General features: G+C 40.0%; 1 protein-coding gene and 1 pseudogene across 1 annotated transcript in view; both read left to right on the forward strand.

The window, feature by feature from the left end:
- Window positions 1–18,061, forward strand: part of LOC110530018 (inactive phospholipase D5) — a 62,050-nt gene extending 43,989 nt beyond the window's left edge. The window contains exons 4-10 of the mRNA XM_021612778.3: window positions 180–288; window positions 1,422–1,546; window positions 2,926–3,123; window positions 4,260–4,396; window positions 4,661–4,826; window positions 11,977–12,067; window positions 12,263–18,061. Of these exons, the coding sequence (XP_021468453.1) occupies window positions 180–288; window positions 1,422–1,546; window positions 2,926–3,123; window positions 4,260–4,396; window positions 4,661–4,826; window positions 11,977–12,067; window positions 12,263–12,537 (1,101 nt within the window). The 3' untranslated portion in view covers window positions 12,538–18,061. The remainder of the gene's footprint in view (window positions 1–179; window positions 289–1,421; window positions 1,547–2,925; window positions 3,124–4,259; window positions 4,397–4,660; window positions 4,827–11,976; window positions 12,068–12,262) is intronic.
- On the forward strand, window positions 5,144–5,611 carry LOC110530025 (large ribosomal subunit protein eL19 pseudogene; annotated as a pseudogene).
- Window positions 18,062–18,189: the final 128 nt, after the last annotated feature.

Below are 18,189 nucleotides of genomic sequence, written 5' to 3' on the forward strand. Positions count from 1 at the left end.
TGATTGTTAGTTTCAAATGCAATATATTTTTGAGCTTACTTGTGGTCATTTTGCAGTGTACAAATTATTATAATTACGTTTCGGCCCCCGAAACCCGCTTTGACAAATCAGCCCGCGGCTGAATTTAGTTGCCTACCCCTGACCTATGGTGATCCAATTGATTGTGTTCTTGGTTACAGGGTCAGGCTTTGCTGCAAAGACTGCAGGGGCTGAAGAAGAAGGGAATCAATTTGAAGATAGCCAGTGGAATGATCAACTCTTCAGAGCTGAAGAGCCTGTCTCGTCACAGTGAGTCATGTTGTCAACCACAAGACCAGAGCTACAGTGACATTTACATTCCGTATACAGTATATTGCCATTTTATAGAAAATACTGGGTAGTGAACGGTGTGTCAGGGAAGCGACTTAAAAGGCACACACCCTTATGCAATGCACCAATAGGGTTAACCCCATTGCTGTGGTGATGCCTGTTGACAGGATGGGTAGGGTGTTTGTATTTCACACCAGTGACCCGGGTTTGCTTCCCTCCGTCGCCATTCGCTACAATGGTGTCAGAAGTGGGATGACGGCTGTGAGGAACGCACGGCCTGGACGTGTCAGGGGTCTGAGTAGTCAAAGCACAGGAACTTGCCTTCCCGTTCACACTTGAGACCCAGGTTCGCTTCCCTGCCCCACCGTTCACTACAGTATCTACAAAATGGTCTCGGCACTTTTATCTCAATGAGGGATATTACATCATGACTAATCTTACATGCAATATTAACATACATTGCTGTGAAAAAGTATTTGCCATCATTCTATTTTTCTCTACTTTTGGATATTTTGATACTAAATATTATCAGTTCCTGGAATGGTCTGATCAAAGTCGAGACCTAATCCCAATTGAGATGTTGTGGCAGGACTTGAAATGAGCAGTTCATGCTTGAAAACCCACAAATGTTGCTGAGTTTAAGCAGTTCTGCATGCAAGAGTGGACCAGAATTCCTCCACAGCGATGTTAGAGACTGATCAACAACTACAGGAAGCATTTGGTTGCAGTTATTGCAGTTAAAGTTGGCACGGCCAGCTATTGAGTGTAAGGGAGCAATTACTTTTCACACAGTGGAATTGGGTGTTGCATTACATTGTTAATTAAATAAATAAAATAAGTATACCTTTTTGGGGTTATTTGTAAACTCAGGTTCCCTTTATCTAATATTAGGTTGAAGATCTGATTATATTTACGTCATTTAGCAGACGCTCCTATCCAGAGCGACTGCATTTTCATACTGGTCCCCCGTGGGAATCGAACCCACAACCCTGGTGTTGCAATAACATTCTGTATCAAAAATATGCAAAAATGGAGAATCAGAAAGGGTGCAAATACTTTTTCACAGCACTGATTTCTATCTCTGTCGATTCTGTCTTTTCCTACCTGTGTAGGTGAGGTACACTACATTAACATGACAGCCCTGACCAAAGGCTTTCTGCACTCTTCTTTCTGGGTGGTGGACAGGCAGCACATCTACATCGGCAGCGCCACCATGGACTGGCGATCACTGTCCACGGTATCTTAGTAGATTCACTCCATTAAATTACCTACCTGTGTATATTTCTTTCTTTTTTTTACCCCTTTTTCTCCCCAATTTTGTGGTATCCAATTGGTAGTTACAGTCTTGTCTCATCGCTGCAACTCCCGGACGGACTCGGGTGAGGCGACAGTCGAGAGCCGTGCGTCCTCTGAAACCCAACCAAGCCACACTGCTTATTGACACAATGCCTACTTAACCAGGAAGCTAGCCGCACCAATGTGTTGGTGGAAACACCATACACCCGGCGACCGTGCCAGCGTGCACTGTGCCCGGCCCGTCACAGGAGTCGATGGTGTGCGATGGGACAGGCCAAACCCTCCCCTAACCCGGATGATGCTGGGCCAATTGTGCACCGCCCCTTGGGTGTGCGACAGCGCCTGGACTCAAACCCAGAATCTCTAGTGGCACAGCTAGCACTGCAATGCAGTGCCTCAGACCACTGCACCACTCGGGAGGCCACCTGTGTATATTTCTGTAACATTTATTCTCCATTCAATGAGACCAGTCCACCTATGAGTGCTCCTCATACTGACTAATATGTTCCATACCTTGATTACGTAAACACTTAACCAACCTACTGTGTACACAAAACCTGTTTTCATTTTGAGGTCTGATATTGCAGGCACTTTGAGGGTACTGTGTACAACCATCATCTCTGGGGATTTTTGTCCAATGACTCTGGAATCAATATTTATTCAAACACTGCTAGTTACACTAGGAGAACAGCATCCATTAATTGGCTTAGGTTGCACAAACATCCTGAATATAAAAGAGATGCAACTTTTTATAGTTGGCAGAAAACGTCACCGTTTTCACGTGCGTACGAGAAAGGACAATACTGAATTAATTGAGTGAGGACAAAAAGGGAACGTGGTGCTGCTCAAAGCTGAAAAAGTACAAAAGGTTGATTTAAAGTGTGACCCCATTCGCTGTACCTAGCCCGTCTATCTTTATCACTTCACTGAAATAAACATTTGCTTGAGAAGTGCATCACTTGAAACCCTGCTGTGAGAAGGGATGGAAGAGGCTTGGTGATTTGAAGGGCCTGGAGGACTACCTGCCTCGTCCAGGGCCAGAGGAGGGCAGAAGACGATGGGGAGGATTCAGGGCTGGAAGGGAGAGGAGCACTGGGCTGTGGAGAGGAAACAAAAAAGAGGACAGGAGGGAGAAGGGGAAATTGAAGTGTGGGGAGTAGGAGATGGTAGGAGAGGGAATGGAAAAGGGGGAATGGAAGAAGAGGAGGGGGAGGCAGGATGAGAAGAGATGTGTGAAGTAAGGATTTGGTATAGGTGGAGACCCTGGGGGCACATGCTAACACCGTACAACATCTGTGCTGTTGCTTTGTTGTCTCTCAGATGAAAGAACTGGGCATCATCGTCTACAACTGTAGTTGCCTGGCACTGGACCTGCACAGGGTATTCAACCTCTACTGGCAGCTGCAGTATAAGGACTTTATACCGTCCATGTGGTCCAAAAGGCTGAGCGCCCTGTGGAACAAAGATGAGAACCTTCCACTTCTCTTCAACAACACCAAGGCTGAAGTCTTTGTCTCTGTGAGTGACAACTAATCGTTCTCTCACATGGCTTCATGCATAAAGACAGCAGTTTGTCTGGACGATGTGACCTTTTAACAAGGGCCTTGAAATGATTTTTTAGCATTCTGTATCAGTAGTAATTTGTATAATTCTGAAACAAGCTCATTTTATACTAAATTAATGAATAGTTTACAGAGATTATGAATTCTTTGGGGGTTTTCTTGCTAGCAATAATAAATTGCCAATATTTATGCATACTATTTGAATACTTTTCTTGGTTAAAGCCTTTACATTAGTCTTGATATATAAATGATGTAAACATTTGCAATGTCCTCCCACAGTAAGAACTTTGACGAGAGGTGACAGTTGGGTGAAAAAAGCTGTGTCTTATACAGCTCGATATGACTAATCAGCTGATGTTTTAAGTACGCTAACGGGATGTAAAATTGCATTGCTTCCAACAGAAAACATACATTCGGCTGGTTGTAAATTAGGCCAGTCGATGAACATTTCTGAAAAACAGAGGGAACGTTAATCATCAGAAGTATTGATAGCATGGAACTGTGATCTGTCATTTTTCTCATCACACACATCCTATGGGTGACAGGGCTTTAGGCTGCGCGGCTCCGTGGCTGAGGAACACACTTCCAGACACTATTAGGGCTGCAGAGTCTCTGGCCTCCTTTCAGGCACAGCTCAAGACCGTGCTGTTCAGAAAAGCTTTCAAGGACCTCTGTTAATTCTGTTCTCATGTCCTCCAGACCTGTATATAGCTTAAATTGTTGTCTGTGTTCTATGGTCTGTGTTTTTTTGTTTTGTTTTTATTTTATTGCACCTTGGGTGTGAGAAAAGAGCTTTACCAATTAAATGAATATTATTATTATATATCAAGAAATAAAGAACAGAGACAGGATCAGTTAGAGACAAGTAGAGCGAAGGTAACGATGCTGTTGGAATACTAATGGACAAAGATATGTTCCAAGAGGTAGTGGTGGTGGTGGTGGTGGTGATGATGATGATGATGACGACGATTTGATAACAATATGAGGACGACAACAATGACAATGATTCATTGCATCTGTAAAGCCTTGGCATTGACATGAGGGCCTCCGTTCTCTACTCTCCAATGATTTAACAGTCTTATCTTGTGGCAGAGCTCTCCAGATGTCTTCTGCCCTAAAGACAGGACCAGAGACCTTGATGCCATATCCTACGTGATCCAAAAGGCCAAGAGGTTCATCTACATATCCATTACAGACTATCTGCCTCTCACTAACAGGAATGCTCACAGGTGAGCATGTTGATACTGACAGCACCTGATCACCTTATTGTTGACACTGACAGCACCTGATCACCTTATTGTTGACACTGACAGCACCTGATCACCTTATTGTTGACACTGACAACACCTAATCACCTTATTGTTAGTGTTGTATTGTTCGCCCATTTATACAATACAATAACAACTGATAGAATGAAACCGATAGGATGTAACTGTGTATAATGACCTGTAATTACCAAACAGTTAGTGTGTAACTCTTTGCTACCTTGGCAGATACTGGTCACGTATAGACGGGATGCTTCGTGAAGCCTTGATCCTGAGGAACATCGAAGTGCGTCTGCTAGTAAGCTGCTGGGAGCAGACGCATCCCCTGACCTTTAACTTTGTGTGGTCCCTGAAGACCCTGTGCATGGAGCTGGCCAACTGTTCAATGGAGGCTGTGAGTGTGGACACCACATGCCTACATCCTCATTACCTGGATACAAACTGATGTTATACAGAATCATCATAGCTACTTTACCAGGCTCATTATACCTACAGTGAGCTACAAAAGTATTGGGACAATTATACATTTTTATTTTATTTGTTTAATCTATACTCCACCACTTTGGATTTGAATGATACAATGACTGAGGTTAAAGTGCAGACTATCAGCTTTAATTAGAAGGCAATTTCATCCATAACTGGTGAACCGTTTAGAAATTACAGGACTTTTTGTACATAGTCCCTCCAAATTCACTTATGTGTATTAAAGTAGTCAAAAGTTTAGTATTTGGATTTGCAGTAGCAGCCATGAGCATGCTCAGGCTTCAAAAGAGGCTTGCCTCTAGCGTCCTGCGCTGTGGCAAGAAGAAGGTATGGCTGGACCCCAACGAGACCAATGAGATTGCTAACGCCAACTCCCGCCAGCAGATCCGTAAACTGGTAAAGGATGGTCTTATCATCCGCAAGCCTGTCACGGTGCACTCTCGCGCCCGTAAGAACATGCTGGCGCGTCGCAAGTGAAGGCACACAAGAATCGGTAAGAGAAAGGGTACAGCCAACGCCCGTATGCCAGAGAAGCTGTCTTGGATGCGTCGCATAAGAATCCTGCGTCGTCTTCTCCGTCGCTACAGGGAGTCCCATAAGATTGACAGGCACATGTACCACAGTCTCTACCTTAAGGTGAAGGGTAATGTGTTCAAGAACAAGCGTATCCTCATGGAGCACATCCACAAAGTTTAGTATTTGGTACCATATTCATAACTTGCAATGATTACATAAAGCTTGTGACTCTACAAAACTTGTTGGAGGCATTTGCTGTTTGTTTTGGTTGTGTTAAAGATTATTTTGTGCCCAATAGAAATGAATGGTAAGTAATGTATTGTATCATTTTGGAGTCACTTTAATTGTAAATAAGAATATAATATGTTTCTAAACCAGGGGAGCATCTTTGGTTTTAGAAGTGGGAGGGACAAAAAAAAGTTACATCAAAATATATTTTATATTTGAGATTCTTTAAAAAGTGGCTACCCTTTGCCTTGATGACAGATTTGCACACTCTTGGCATTCTCTCAAACAGCTTCATGAGGTAGTACCCTGGAAGGCATTTCAATTAACAGGTGTGCCTTGTTAAAAGTGAATTTGTGGAAGGTAGGGGTGGTATACAGAAGACAGCCCTATTTGGTAAAAGACCAAGTCCATATTGTTATTTTATTGCTACTCTTTAATTATTTGTTACTTTGTTCTTTTTTTTCTCTTCTTTTTTTCTTAACTGCATTGTTGGTTAAGAGCTTGTAAGGAAGCATTTCACTGTACCTGTTGTATTCGGCACATGTGAGAAATAAAATGTGATTTGATATTATGGTAAGAACAGCTGAAATAAGCAATGATAAATTAAAGTTCATCATTGCTTTAAGATGTGAATGTCAGTCAGGGTGGACAATGTCAAGAACTTTGAAAGTTTCTTCAAGTGCAGTCGCAAAAACCATCAAGCGCTATGATGAAACTGGCTCTCATGAGGACCGCCACAGGAAAGGAAGACCCAGATTTACCTCTGCTGCAGAGGATAACTTCATTAGAGTTACCAGCCTCAGAAATTGCAGCCCAAATGAATACTTCAGAGTTCAAGTAACAGACACATCTCAACATCAACTGTTCAGAGGAGACTGTGTGAATCAGGCCATCATTGCTGCAAAGAAACCACTAAGAAGAGACTTGCTTGGGCGAAGAAACATGAGCAATGGACATTAGACCGGTGGGAATCTGTCCTTCGGTCTGATGAGTCCAACCGCCGTGTCTTTGTAAGACGCAGAGTAGGTGAACGGATGATCTCTGCATGTGTGGTTCCCACCGTGAAGCAGAGGTGTGATGGTGTGGGGGTGCTTTGCTGGTGACACTGATTTATTTTGAATTCAAGGCACACTTAACCAGCATTGGGACTATCATTTGGCTTTAAAAAAGGGCAATGACCCAACACACCTCCAGGCTGTGTAAGGGCTATTTGACCAAGAAGGAGAGTGATGGAGTGCTGCATCAGATGACCTGGCCTCCACAATCACCTGACCTCAACCCAATTGAGATGGTTTGGGATGAGTTGGACTGCAGAGGGAAGAAAAAGCAGCCAACAAGTGCTCAGCATATGTGGGAAGTCCTTCAAGACTGTTGGAAAAGCATTCCAGGTGAAGCTGGTTGAGAGAATGCCAAGAGTGTTTAAAGCTGTCATCAAGGTCAAAGGGTGGCTACTTTGAAGAATCTAAGATATATATTTTGATTTGTTTAACACTTCTTTGGTTACTACATAATTCCATGTGTTATTTCATAGTGCTGATGTCTTCACTATTATTCTACAATGTAGAAAATAGTCAAAATAAAATAAAATAACCCTTGAATGAGTAGGTGTGTCCAAACTTTTCACTGGTACTGTATATTTGTTTTATCCTCTCGGATAAACACTCCAAACTGGTCAGAGGCGTCCGCATGGTCCTAAAGCACACCGTTGCCTGATTTGATTCAGAGGGGTTGGGTTAAATGCGGAAGATACATTTCAGTTGAAGGCATTCAGTTGTACAACTATCCCCCCTTTCCTTTGTATCACATTTCAATGATAAAACTAGGTGGCACAAAAATGCCATTTCAGAATGTGGGGGGGACATGTTCCCCCCTGTCCCCAGTGAAAGTTGCGCCCCTGTTCTATAAATCGCTACATTAATATGGATGCTACCATGAATACCGATAGTCCTGTATTAATCATGAATAATTATAAGTGAGAAAGTTAGTCACACAAATATCATACCACCATGACATGCTAACCTCTCAGCATTACGATAAAAATGTTTGGGGGGGTATGATATTTGTGCGTCTAACTTTCTCACTCATCATTATTCAGGACAATCCGTAATCATGGTAGCATCCACATTAATGTAGAAGTGTTCAAAAACATGTTCTATTCTTATTTACAATAAAAGTGACTCCAAAAAAACACTACATTATTTGACATTCCTTTCTATCGGCCACAAAATAATCAAAACGTGCTGTAGTACAGAGCCAAAACAAAAAATGTGGCACTATCCCAATACTTTTGCAGTGCACTGTATTTAATCATATCTACAGTAGGTCATGTAAAATGTATTCATCTCTACTGTACCTGCAAACCTACTGTACATGTAAAATGTATTCATCTCTACTGTACATCATGTAAAATGTATTCATCTCTACTGTACCTGCAAACCTACTGTAGGTCATGTAAAATGTATTCATCTCTACTGTACCTGCAAACCTACTGTACATGTAAAATGTATTCATCTCTACTGTACCTGCAAACCTACTGTAGGTCATGTAAAATGTATTCATCTCTACTGTACCTGCAAACCTACTGTAGGTCATGTAAAATGTATTAATCTCTACTGTACCTGCAAACCTACTGTACATGTAAAATGTATTCATCTCTACTGTACCTGCAAACCTACTGTACATGTAAAATGTATTCACCTCTACTATACCTGCAAACCTACTGTACATGTAAAATGTATTCCTCTACTATACCTGCAAACCTACTGTACATGTAAAATGTATTCATCTCTACTGTACCTGCAAACCTACTGTAGGTCATGTAAAATGTATTCATCTCTACTGTACCTGCAAACCTACTGTACATCATGTAAAATGTATTAATCTCTACTGTACCTGCAAACCTACTGTAGGTCATGTAAAATGTATTCATCTCTACTGTACCTGCAAACCTACTGTACATGTAAAATGTATTAATCTCTACTGTACCTGCAAACCTACTGTACATCATGTAAAATGTATTCATCTCTACTGTACCTGCAAACCTACTGTAGGTCATGTAAAATGTATTCATCTCTACTATACCTGCAAACCTACTGTAGGTCATGTAAAATGTATTCATCTCTACTGTACCTGCAAACCTACTGTACATCATGTAAAATGTATTCACCTCTACTGTACCTGCAAACCTACTGTACATGTAAAATGTATTCACCTCTACTATACCTGCAAACCTACTGTACATGTAAAATGTATTCCTCTACTATACCTGCAAACCTACTGTACATGTAAAATGTATTCATCTCTACTGTACCTGCAAACCTACTGTAGGTCATGTAAAATGTATTCATCTCTACTGTACCTGCAAACCTACTGTACATCATGTAAAATGTATTCATCTCTACTGTACCTGCAAACCTACTGTACATCATGTAAAATGTATTCATCTCTACTGTACCTGCAAACCTACTGTAGGTCATGTAAAATGTATTCATCTCTACTGTACCTGCAAACCTACTGTACATGTAAAATGTATTAATCTCTACTGTACCTGCAAACCTACTGTACATGTAAAATGTATTCACCTCTACTATACCTGCAAACCTACTGTAGGTCATGTAAAATGTATTCATCTCTACTGTACCTGCAAACCTACTGTAGGTCATGTAAAATGTATTCATCTCTACTGTACCTGCAAACCTACTGTACATCATGTAAAATGTATTCATCTCTACTGTACATCATGTAAAATGTATTAATCTCTACTGTACCTGCAAACCTACTGTAGGTCATGTAAAATGTATTAATCTCTACTGTACCTGCAAACCTACTGTAGGTCATGTAAAATGTATTCATCTCTACTGTACCTGCAAACCTACTGTACGTCATGTAAAATGTATTCATCTCTACTGTACCTGCAAACCTACTGTACATGTAAAATGTATTCATCTCTACTATACCTGCAAACCTACTGTACATGTAAAATGTATTAATCTCTACTATACCTGCAAACCTACTGTAGGTCATGTAAAATGTATTCATCTCTACTATACCTGCAAACCTACTGTACATCATGTAAAATGTATTCATCTCTACTATACCTGCAAACCTACTGTAGGTCATGTAAAATGTATTCCTCTACTGTACCTGCAAACCTACTGTACATCATGTAAAATGTATTAATCTCTACTGTACCTGCAAACCTACTGTAGGTCATGTAAAATGTATTCATCTCTACTGTACCTGCAAACCTACTGTACATCATGTAAAATGTATTAATCTCTACTGTACCTGCAAACCTACTGTAGGTCATGTAAAATGTATTCATCTCTACTATACCTGCAAACCTACTGTACATCATGTAAAATGTATTAATCTCTACTGTACCTGCAAACCTACTGTAGGTCATGTAAAATGTATTCATCTCTACTATACCTGCAAACCTACTGTACATCATGTAAAATGTATTCCTCTACTGTACCTGCAAACCTACTGTACATCATGTAAAATGTATTAATCTCTACTGTACCTGCAAACCTACTGTACATGTAAAATGTATTCATCTCTACTATACCTGCAAACCTACTGTAGGTCATGTAAAATGTATTCATCTCTACTATACCTGCAAACCTACTGTACATGTAAAATGTATTAATCTCTACTGTACCTGCAAACCTACTGTACATGTAAAATGTATTCATCTCTACTATACCTGCAAACCTACTGTACATGTAAAATGTATTAATCTCTACTGTACCTGCAAACCTACTGTACATCATGTAAAATGTATTCACCTCTACTGTACCTGCAAACCTACTGTACATCATGTAAAATGTATTCATCTCTACTGTACCTGCAAACCTACTGTAGGTCATGTAAAATGTATTCATCTCTACTGTACCTGCAAACCTACTGTACATGTAAAATGTATTCATCTCTACTATACCTGCAAACCTACTGTACATGTAAAATGTATTCATCTCTACTATACCTGCAAACCTACTGTACATGTAAAATGTATTAATCTCTACTGTACCTGCAAACCTACTGTACATCATGTAAAATGTATTCACCTCTACTGTACCTGCAAACCTACTGTAGGTCATGTAAAATGTATTAATCTCTACTGTACCTGCAAACCTACTGTACATCATGTAAAATGTATTCATCTCTACTGTACCTGCAAACCTACTGTACATCATGTAAAATGTATTCATCTCTACTGTACCTGCAAACCTACTGTACATGTAAAATGTATTAATCTCTACTGTACCTGCAAACCTACTGTACATGTAAAATGTATTCATCTCTACTATACCTGCAAACCTACTGTAGGTCATGTAAAATGTATTCATCTCTACTGTACCTGCAAACCTACTGTAGGTCATGTAAAATGTATTAATCTCTACTATACCTGCAAACCTACTGTAGGTCATGTAAAATGTATTAATCTCTACTGTACATCATGTAAAATGTATTAATCTCTACTGTACCTGCAAACCTACTGTACATGTAAAATGTATTCATCTCTACTATACCTGCAAACCTACTGTAGGTCATGTAAAATGTATTCCTCTACTGTACCTGCAAACCTACTGTACATCATGTAAAATGTATTCATCTCTACTATACCTGCAAACCTACTGTACATCATGTAAAATGTATTCATCTCTACTGTACCTGCAAACCTACTGTACATCATGTAAAATGTATTCATCTCTACTATACCTGCAAACCTACTGTAGGTCATGTAAAATGTATTCCTCTACTGTACCTGCAAACCTACTGTACATCATGTAAAATGTATTCCTCTACTGTACCTGCAAACCTACTGTACATGTAAAATGTATTAATCTCTACTATACCTGCAAACCTACTGTACATCATGTAAAATGTATTAATCTCTACTGTACCTGCAAACCTACTGTACATCATGTAAAATGTATTAATCTCTACTGTACCTGCAAACCTACTGTACATCATGTAAAATGTATTCATCTCTACTGTACCTGCAAACCTACTGTACATCATGTAAAATGTATTAATCTCTACTGTACCTGCAAACCTACTGTACATCATGTAAAATGTATTAATCTCTACTGTACCTGCAAACCTACTGTACATCATGTAAAATGTATTCATCTCTACTGTACCTGCAAACCTACTGTACATGTAAAATGTATTCATCTCTACTGTACCTGCAAACCTACTGTACATGTAAAATGTATTCATCTCTACTGTACCTGCAAACCTACTGTAGGTCATGTAAAATGTATTCATTAATCACTACTGCTAAGCCAGTCCTTTTGTGTTTTGTGCAGAAGTTCTTCAGCCCCAGGGAACAGAGAGATGGCACGCTACAGGGAATCAACCATAACAGATTAATGGTGACAGACAGTGCTGTGTACATAGGTGAGTTCACTTGCATTCATTTCAGATGAGTAATAACTATTTTGCAAATGTTTTTAATTTTTTTTAAAATTTAATTATTGGTCTACTGGTTGGTGGATTGATTAGTTTGCTTGTGAGGTGGGTTGAGTATTTGGCTAGTACCTTTGAATCTATATTTCTGATTAACGGTTTTGACGGGTGTCTGTTGTCCCATAGGGAACTTTGACTGGGTGGGGAATGAGTTTACGTTCAACGCTGGAGCAGGCTTGGTGATCAATCAGGTGGAGGGGGTGAAAGAGAAGAACTCAACGTTGGTGGAACAGGTGAGGGCTACGTTCCAGCGGGACTGGTATTCACGCCACACCAAGAGCCTGCAGGCTAACAAGATCCCAGTCTGCAACAAGCACCAGCTCAACCAACTGGCACATCTCAAAATCGCTCAACCAACAGAGCGCAATGGGAGTAAGGAGAGTCCCAATGGCTCCCTGTGAATCCGAAGACGTGGTGCGTTACAAGACTGATTTATGCAGGCTTTAAGAGAAAAATAACAGTTTAATACTGAAATCGGACACTGTAGACGTAATATAGGACTTGGAGGGCATTTGTTCCTCTATTGAACCTTCTGCTTATTTCATCCTGACTGTTTCTTACAGAAGACATTCATGGGAAGGGAACTGATCAAATAAATTGATTTTCTATTGAATGCTGAACCTCAGTAAATATAGTTCATCGTTAAATCCATTTTGCCAATAATGACATCATTCATCACAACCCTTTAAAACCCTCTCTGGCCTAAGCAGGTTGGAGCTGCATGGACAGTAGTGTGGAGATATCCTATACAAATCTATACTCCAAAAGGTGTTTACCTGGTGTGTCTTCAATATTCATTTACAAAGTGCAGCATACCTCCAACCTCGACCAAATGAACTGGGGCCATCTGTCTGTTGGACCACAGCTGATCAAATGAAACTAATGGGGAAAATAGGAATGCCAGAAACCTCACCTGACTCCTAAGATAAAGACATCTATTTGATGTTTATTGTTGCAGAGTAAAGACAATTATGCCCCATTGGCATTCATCTATTTTGGTATCATGTCTAAAATTCTGTTTTGGTCTAAACCAGAATGTAAACTTACTGGGGTTGAATCTTGACTCAATTTCCAGCATCCAATTTTAAGTAAAAGTTGCAGTCTTCTATTCTGCATATTTTCTTTGTTGGAAACACTCAATAGGGTAGAATAGATATTTAACTTGTGATAGAGCTTTAGGGCTGTTATGTTTTTAGCATGATCACATCATTTATATATTATTAATTATTTTTTAAATGTACCTTTCTGTACTCAAAAGGTGAGCGTCTTGCTTCCTGGAAAGTGTTGAAACCACCATGTCCCTGGACAGTACTTAGTTTGTAAGGGATATGCTATCATCTTATGCATAGGTTAAAATGAAAACCAACTGCAGCGGTCAATAGCATATTAACATTGGAAGGAGCTGAGCTGCCCTTTTAAGGTCTAAGACAAGGATGGGCAACTGGAGGCCCCCCTTTTGTAGGCCCACGGATCAATTTTCAAAGCCTTAAAACAAAAGATCTGTCAGGGTCTCAACTTACTGTTGAGTTAGAAGAGTAGAATACACAAGGTGACATTTTGAAATTTGGTTGTGCATCAGCAGTTTCTCTCGTTATGTCAGTCACTCAATTAGCCCATGTCAGCAAAAACAACTGTGATTGTAAGTTAGTCCTGCGGCCAGCTATCTAAACTTTTAGTAATCATGGTTGAATTACCAATTTGGGGGGCCTACATTGATGTTGTTAGTCACATCATATTAAAAACTGCAAACATTTCTCTCCACCCCATGACAAAATTAGTAGAATTGCATGAAATGAGTTATAAAATTGAGAAATCTTCTCCGCCTCATGGCAAATATGTATAGAATTGCAGGAAATTAACTCTGAAACGTATAACTTCCACTTAATGGCCCCCAAAAGGCTCTGATTGCATGTGTGAGTATGGATGTGGGTACACAGACCCGTGAGCCACTGCTGCCCCCTATGATGAGTTCGGCTTTGTTGTGGCCCCCACCCCCATCAAAGTCGCCCATCCCTGGCCTAAGGTATTTGTTTGGTAAAATTACAAGACAATGATTTTATCTAATGGAATATTGGTCCTAGATTCCCAGGGTCTTCGTGAATAATTAGGTTTATTAGGTATAACTGGAAAAGGGTGTTGAACCAGTGGGACAACAGTAGCTCTCTTTAAAAACAGATGTTGACTTATTGAACAGATATTGTAAACAATTGGAGGCTATTTCAGTCAGTAAGATCAATAGCATGACTTTTTAAAGACTGCTAAACACCATTTCCAGTTCCCCCAAGGACATGTTTTGAAATAAGACCTTATGCATTGGACTTAACACCGGCAGAGAAAGTAACCACAGCAACTCTTTACACCACACGCATGATACACTTTGCGCCTGAACATCAAAGATGATCAACTACAGGAGTTGTCAAAACCTTTTTATGAACATGTCACTCTAATGACTAAATTCTGTATGTAATAGGCCTATCTGTGGTGTTTGATTGGCATTACACTTCTATTAATTCTGTTTCATCTGTCTTTTCATAGTAATATAATATAACTTTCTCCATGTTTACAGGTAGTTCCCTTCACACATTATTTTATAACTGGGGTTCTGTTATCATATTCTGATACAAGAAAAATATTAATAGTAAATTGAAAAAATAACAATGCACGTACTTCCTGAAAATATTAATACGTTTGTCAGCGTTAACCAGTACATAAATGTAGCATTAACACATCTATGATGTACACTGCTCTTATGGCAGACAATGTTCTTAATCTGACAGTAAATATCTGTACAACAACTTACCCTTTAACTACAGGTAACTGTCAAAATATAGGAAACATCATCAGTGTCTTAATAGGGCGTTGGGCCACCACGAGCCGCCAGAACAGCGTCAATGAGCCTTGGCATCGATTCGACATGTGTCTGCAACTATTGGAGGGATGCAACACCATTCTTCCACGAGAAATTCAATCATTCGTTTTTTTGTTGATGGTGGTGGAAAACGCTGTCTCAGACGCCGCTCCAGAATCTCCCATAAGTGTTCAATTGGGTTGAGATCTGATGACTGAGACACACACACACACCCTTTAAACCCCCTATGCTCCTTTGAGACCCCTCTTTCAAAGGCACAGATATCTCTTCTAGCCATGGTAGTCAAAGTAATGGGCAACTGGGCATTTGTATACATGACCTTAAGCATGATGGGATGTTTTAATTGCTTAATTAACCCATGAACCACACCTGTGTGGAAGCACCTGCTTTCAATACATATACTTTGCATCCCTCATTTACTCAAGTGTTTCCTTTATTTTGGCAGTTACTTTTATGTCCTCATGTCATAAAGAGGTAGTCAAAGGCTGTTGGTGCAACAGTCCAGGCTACTTTATATATTGTTTTACGAGTGCATGTCTGTCAATCATCTGTTTAGGAATGCACTTTGTCACTGCACAAGAAACGTGTTTTCTTATTCAATTGCTGGCAAACCTTTTGCTCTTGATGTAGCGATTCTGGGATAAACATTTCCTAACCTATACATCGAACCCATTCAAAACAGATCAGAGCAAACCAAATGTGGGTGTGTCCCAGATACAACCTACAGTATAAACTGTCCCTGATTCACTGTTGCCACCTAGAGTTTGTTTTTATATTTTACCTTTATTTAACTAGGCAAGTCAGTTATGAACAAATTCTTATTTCAAATGACGGCCTAGGAACAGTGGGTTAACTGCCTTTTCGGGGCAGAACGACAGCTCGGGGATTCGAACTTGCTACCTTTCGGTTACTAGTCCAACGCTCTAACCACTCGGCTACCCTGCCGCCCCAAGGAAAGACTTTCTCTCACCTGCAAACAAGCACAAAAGATGTCTGAATACAAAGTAAAGATTAATGAATAGTCTTAGTCCTCATCATCACTTGTGCATTAGACAGACAGCCTAAATTTTATTAGAATAGTCTCCTGTGTAGTTTTTCAAAATGTTAGATTAGATTTGTACATCCACAGTAGGCAAACATGTCATACGCTACTACTGAATGGTAAATTAATTCATTTAAAAGGTATGATTGTAATAATAGCTTGAAGGATACCACTGTGGTCAAGGTGATTTACAGTTCATTTAAAAGCACATTGCATCACAACACATGGAAGACCAGTGGAGGCTGCTGAGGGGAAGATGGCTCATAATAATGTCTGGAAGGGAGCAAATGGAATGGCATCAAACCATGTGTTTGATGTATTTGATACCATTCCACTCATTCTGCTCCAGCCATTACCACGAGCCCGTCTTCCCCAATTAAGGTGCCACCAACCTCCTGTGTTGAAGACATTGATTGGGCTGGTTCGACATTGCAGCCGACAGTGCAGGCGACTGCCGACTGACTGTTCTACAAATCACCTTGCATTGTAAATAGCGGCTCATTATTTGTTTATCAGTCAGTCACAATTGACTCATAATACATTGCGGTTTTGATGCTCTCAAACATAACCATTCATTTCGATACTATTACAGTACAATGACTGCCCTCTGGAGGACAATATGTCCCACCAGTTAATTATATACTGAACAAAAATATAAAACGCAACATGACATTTTACTGAGTTACAGTTCATATACAGAAATCGGTCAATTTCAATAAATTCATTAGGCCCTAATCTATGGATTTCATGTGACTGGGAATACAGATATGCATCTGTTGGTCACAGATACCTTAAAAAAAGATGATGGGATCAGAAAACCAGTCAGTATCTGGTGTGACCACCATTTGATTGTGGCATGTGGAAAGTTGTCCCACTCCTCTAATGGCTGTGCAAAGTTCTTGGATATTGTCGGGAACTGGAACATGCTGTCGTACACGTCAAACCAGAGCATCCCAAACATGCTCAATGGGTGACATGTCTGGCGAGTATTCAGTCCATGGAAGAACTGGGACATTTTCAGCTTCCAGGAATTGTGTACAGATTCTTGTGACATGGGGTTGTGCATTATCATGCTGAAATATGAGGTAATGGCAGCAGATAAATGGCCTCAGGATCTCGTCACGGGAGCTCTGTGCATTCAAATTGCCATCGATAAATGCAATTGTGTTCGTTGTCCATAGTTTATGCCTGCTCATACCATAACCCCACCGCCACCATGGGGCACTCTGTTCACAACGTTGACATCAGAAAACCGCTCACCAACATGATGCCATACACGTGGTCTCCGGTTTTGAGGCATATTGGACGTACTGCCCAATTCTATAAAATGACATGAGGACAGTTTATGGTAGAGAAATTAACATTCAATTCTCTGGCAACAGCTCTGGTGAACATTCCTGAAATCAGCATCCCAACTGCACGTTCATTCAAAACTTGACACATTTGTGGCAGTGTTGTGTGATATAACTGCACATTTTAGAGTGGCCTTTTATTGTCCTCAGCACAAGGTGCACCTATAATGATCATTATGTTTAATCAGCCCATTGATATGCCACACCTGTCAGGTGGATGGATTATCTGGACAAATGAGAAATATTCACTTACAGGGATGCAAACAAATTTGTGCACAAAATTTGAGAAATAATATTTTTGTGCATACGGAAAACGTCAGCTTATGAAACATGGGACCAACACTTTATATGTTGCGTTTATATTTTTGTTCAGTGTACATTACACCATCTCTGTTTCCAACTGTACAAATAAGCAGAGTAAGTTATGCCTTACAAATATGTTCTTATGCATAATACAACATACTTTTTTTGCTTAATTTTGGCATGCCCACTGTTGCATGCCCTGCCTTTATGAACTGTAGGACTAAAGTACAATAGACAGCCTTATTTTAACAATATATATTTCAAAATACAAAAGGAGTGTATATTTATTGTATAACCTTGATGCCTATATCGAATTGATACATTTAATGTTTACTCTTAATAAAAACAATTCTTATGTATGTATTGTGGTTTTATTCAGAGGCTACTGGACACGTCCAGTCCAAACCCCGGTAACTATCCAAATTCAGGTAGGTCAACGCGCTTTAGTGACTATCCATTTCAGATTACGTGTGATTTAAACTGTGGT

The sequence above is a fragment of the Oncorhynchus mykiss genome, chromosome 1 (assembly GCF_057628025.1).
Source record: "Oncorhynchus mykiss isolate SJ-2025 chromosome 1, ASM5762802v1, whole genome shotgun sequence".
NCBI classification, from domain to species: Eukaryota; Metazoa; Chordata; class Actinopteri; order Salmoniformes; family Salmonidae; genus Oncorhynchus; species Oncorhynchus mykiss.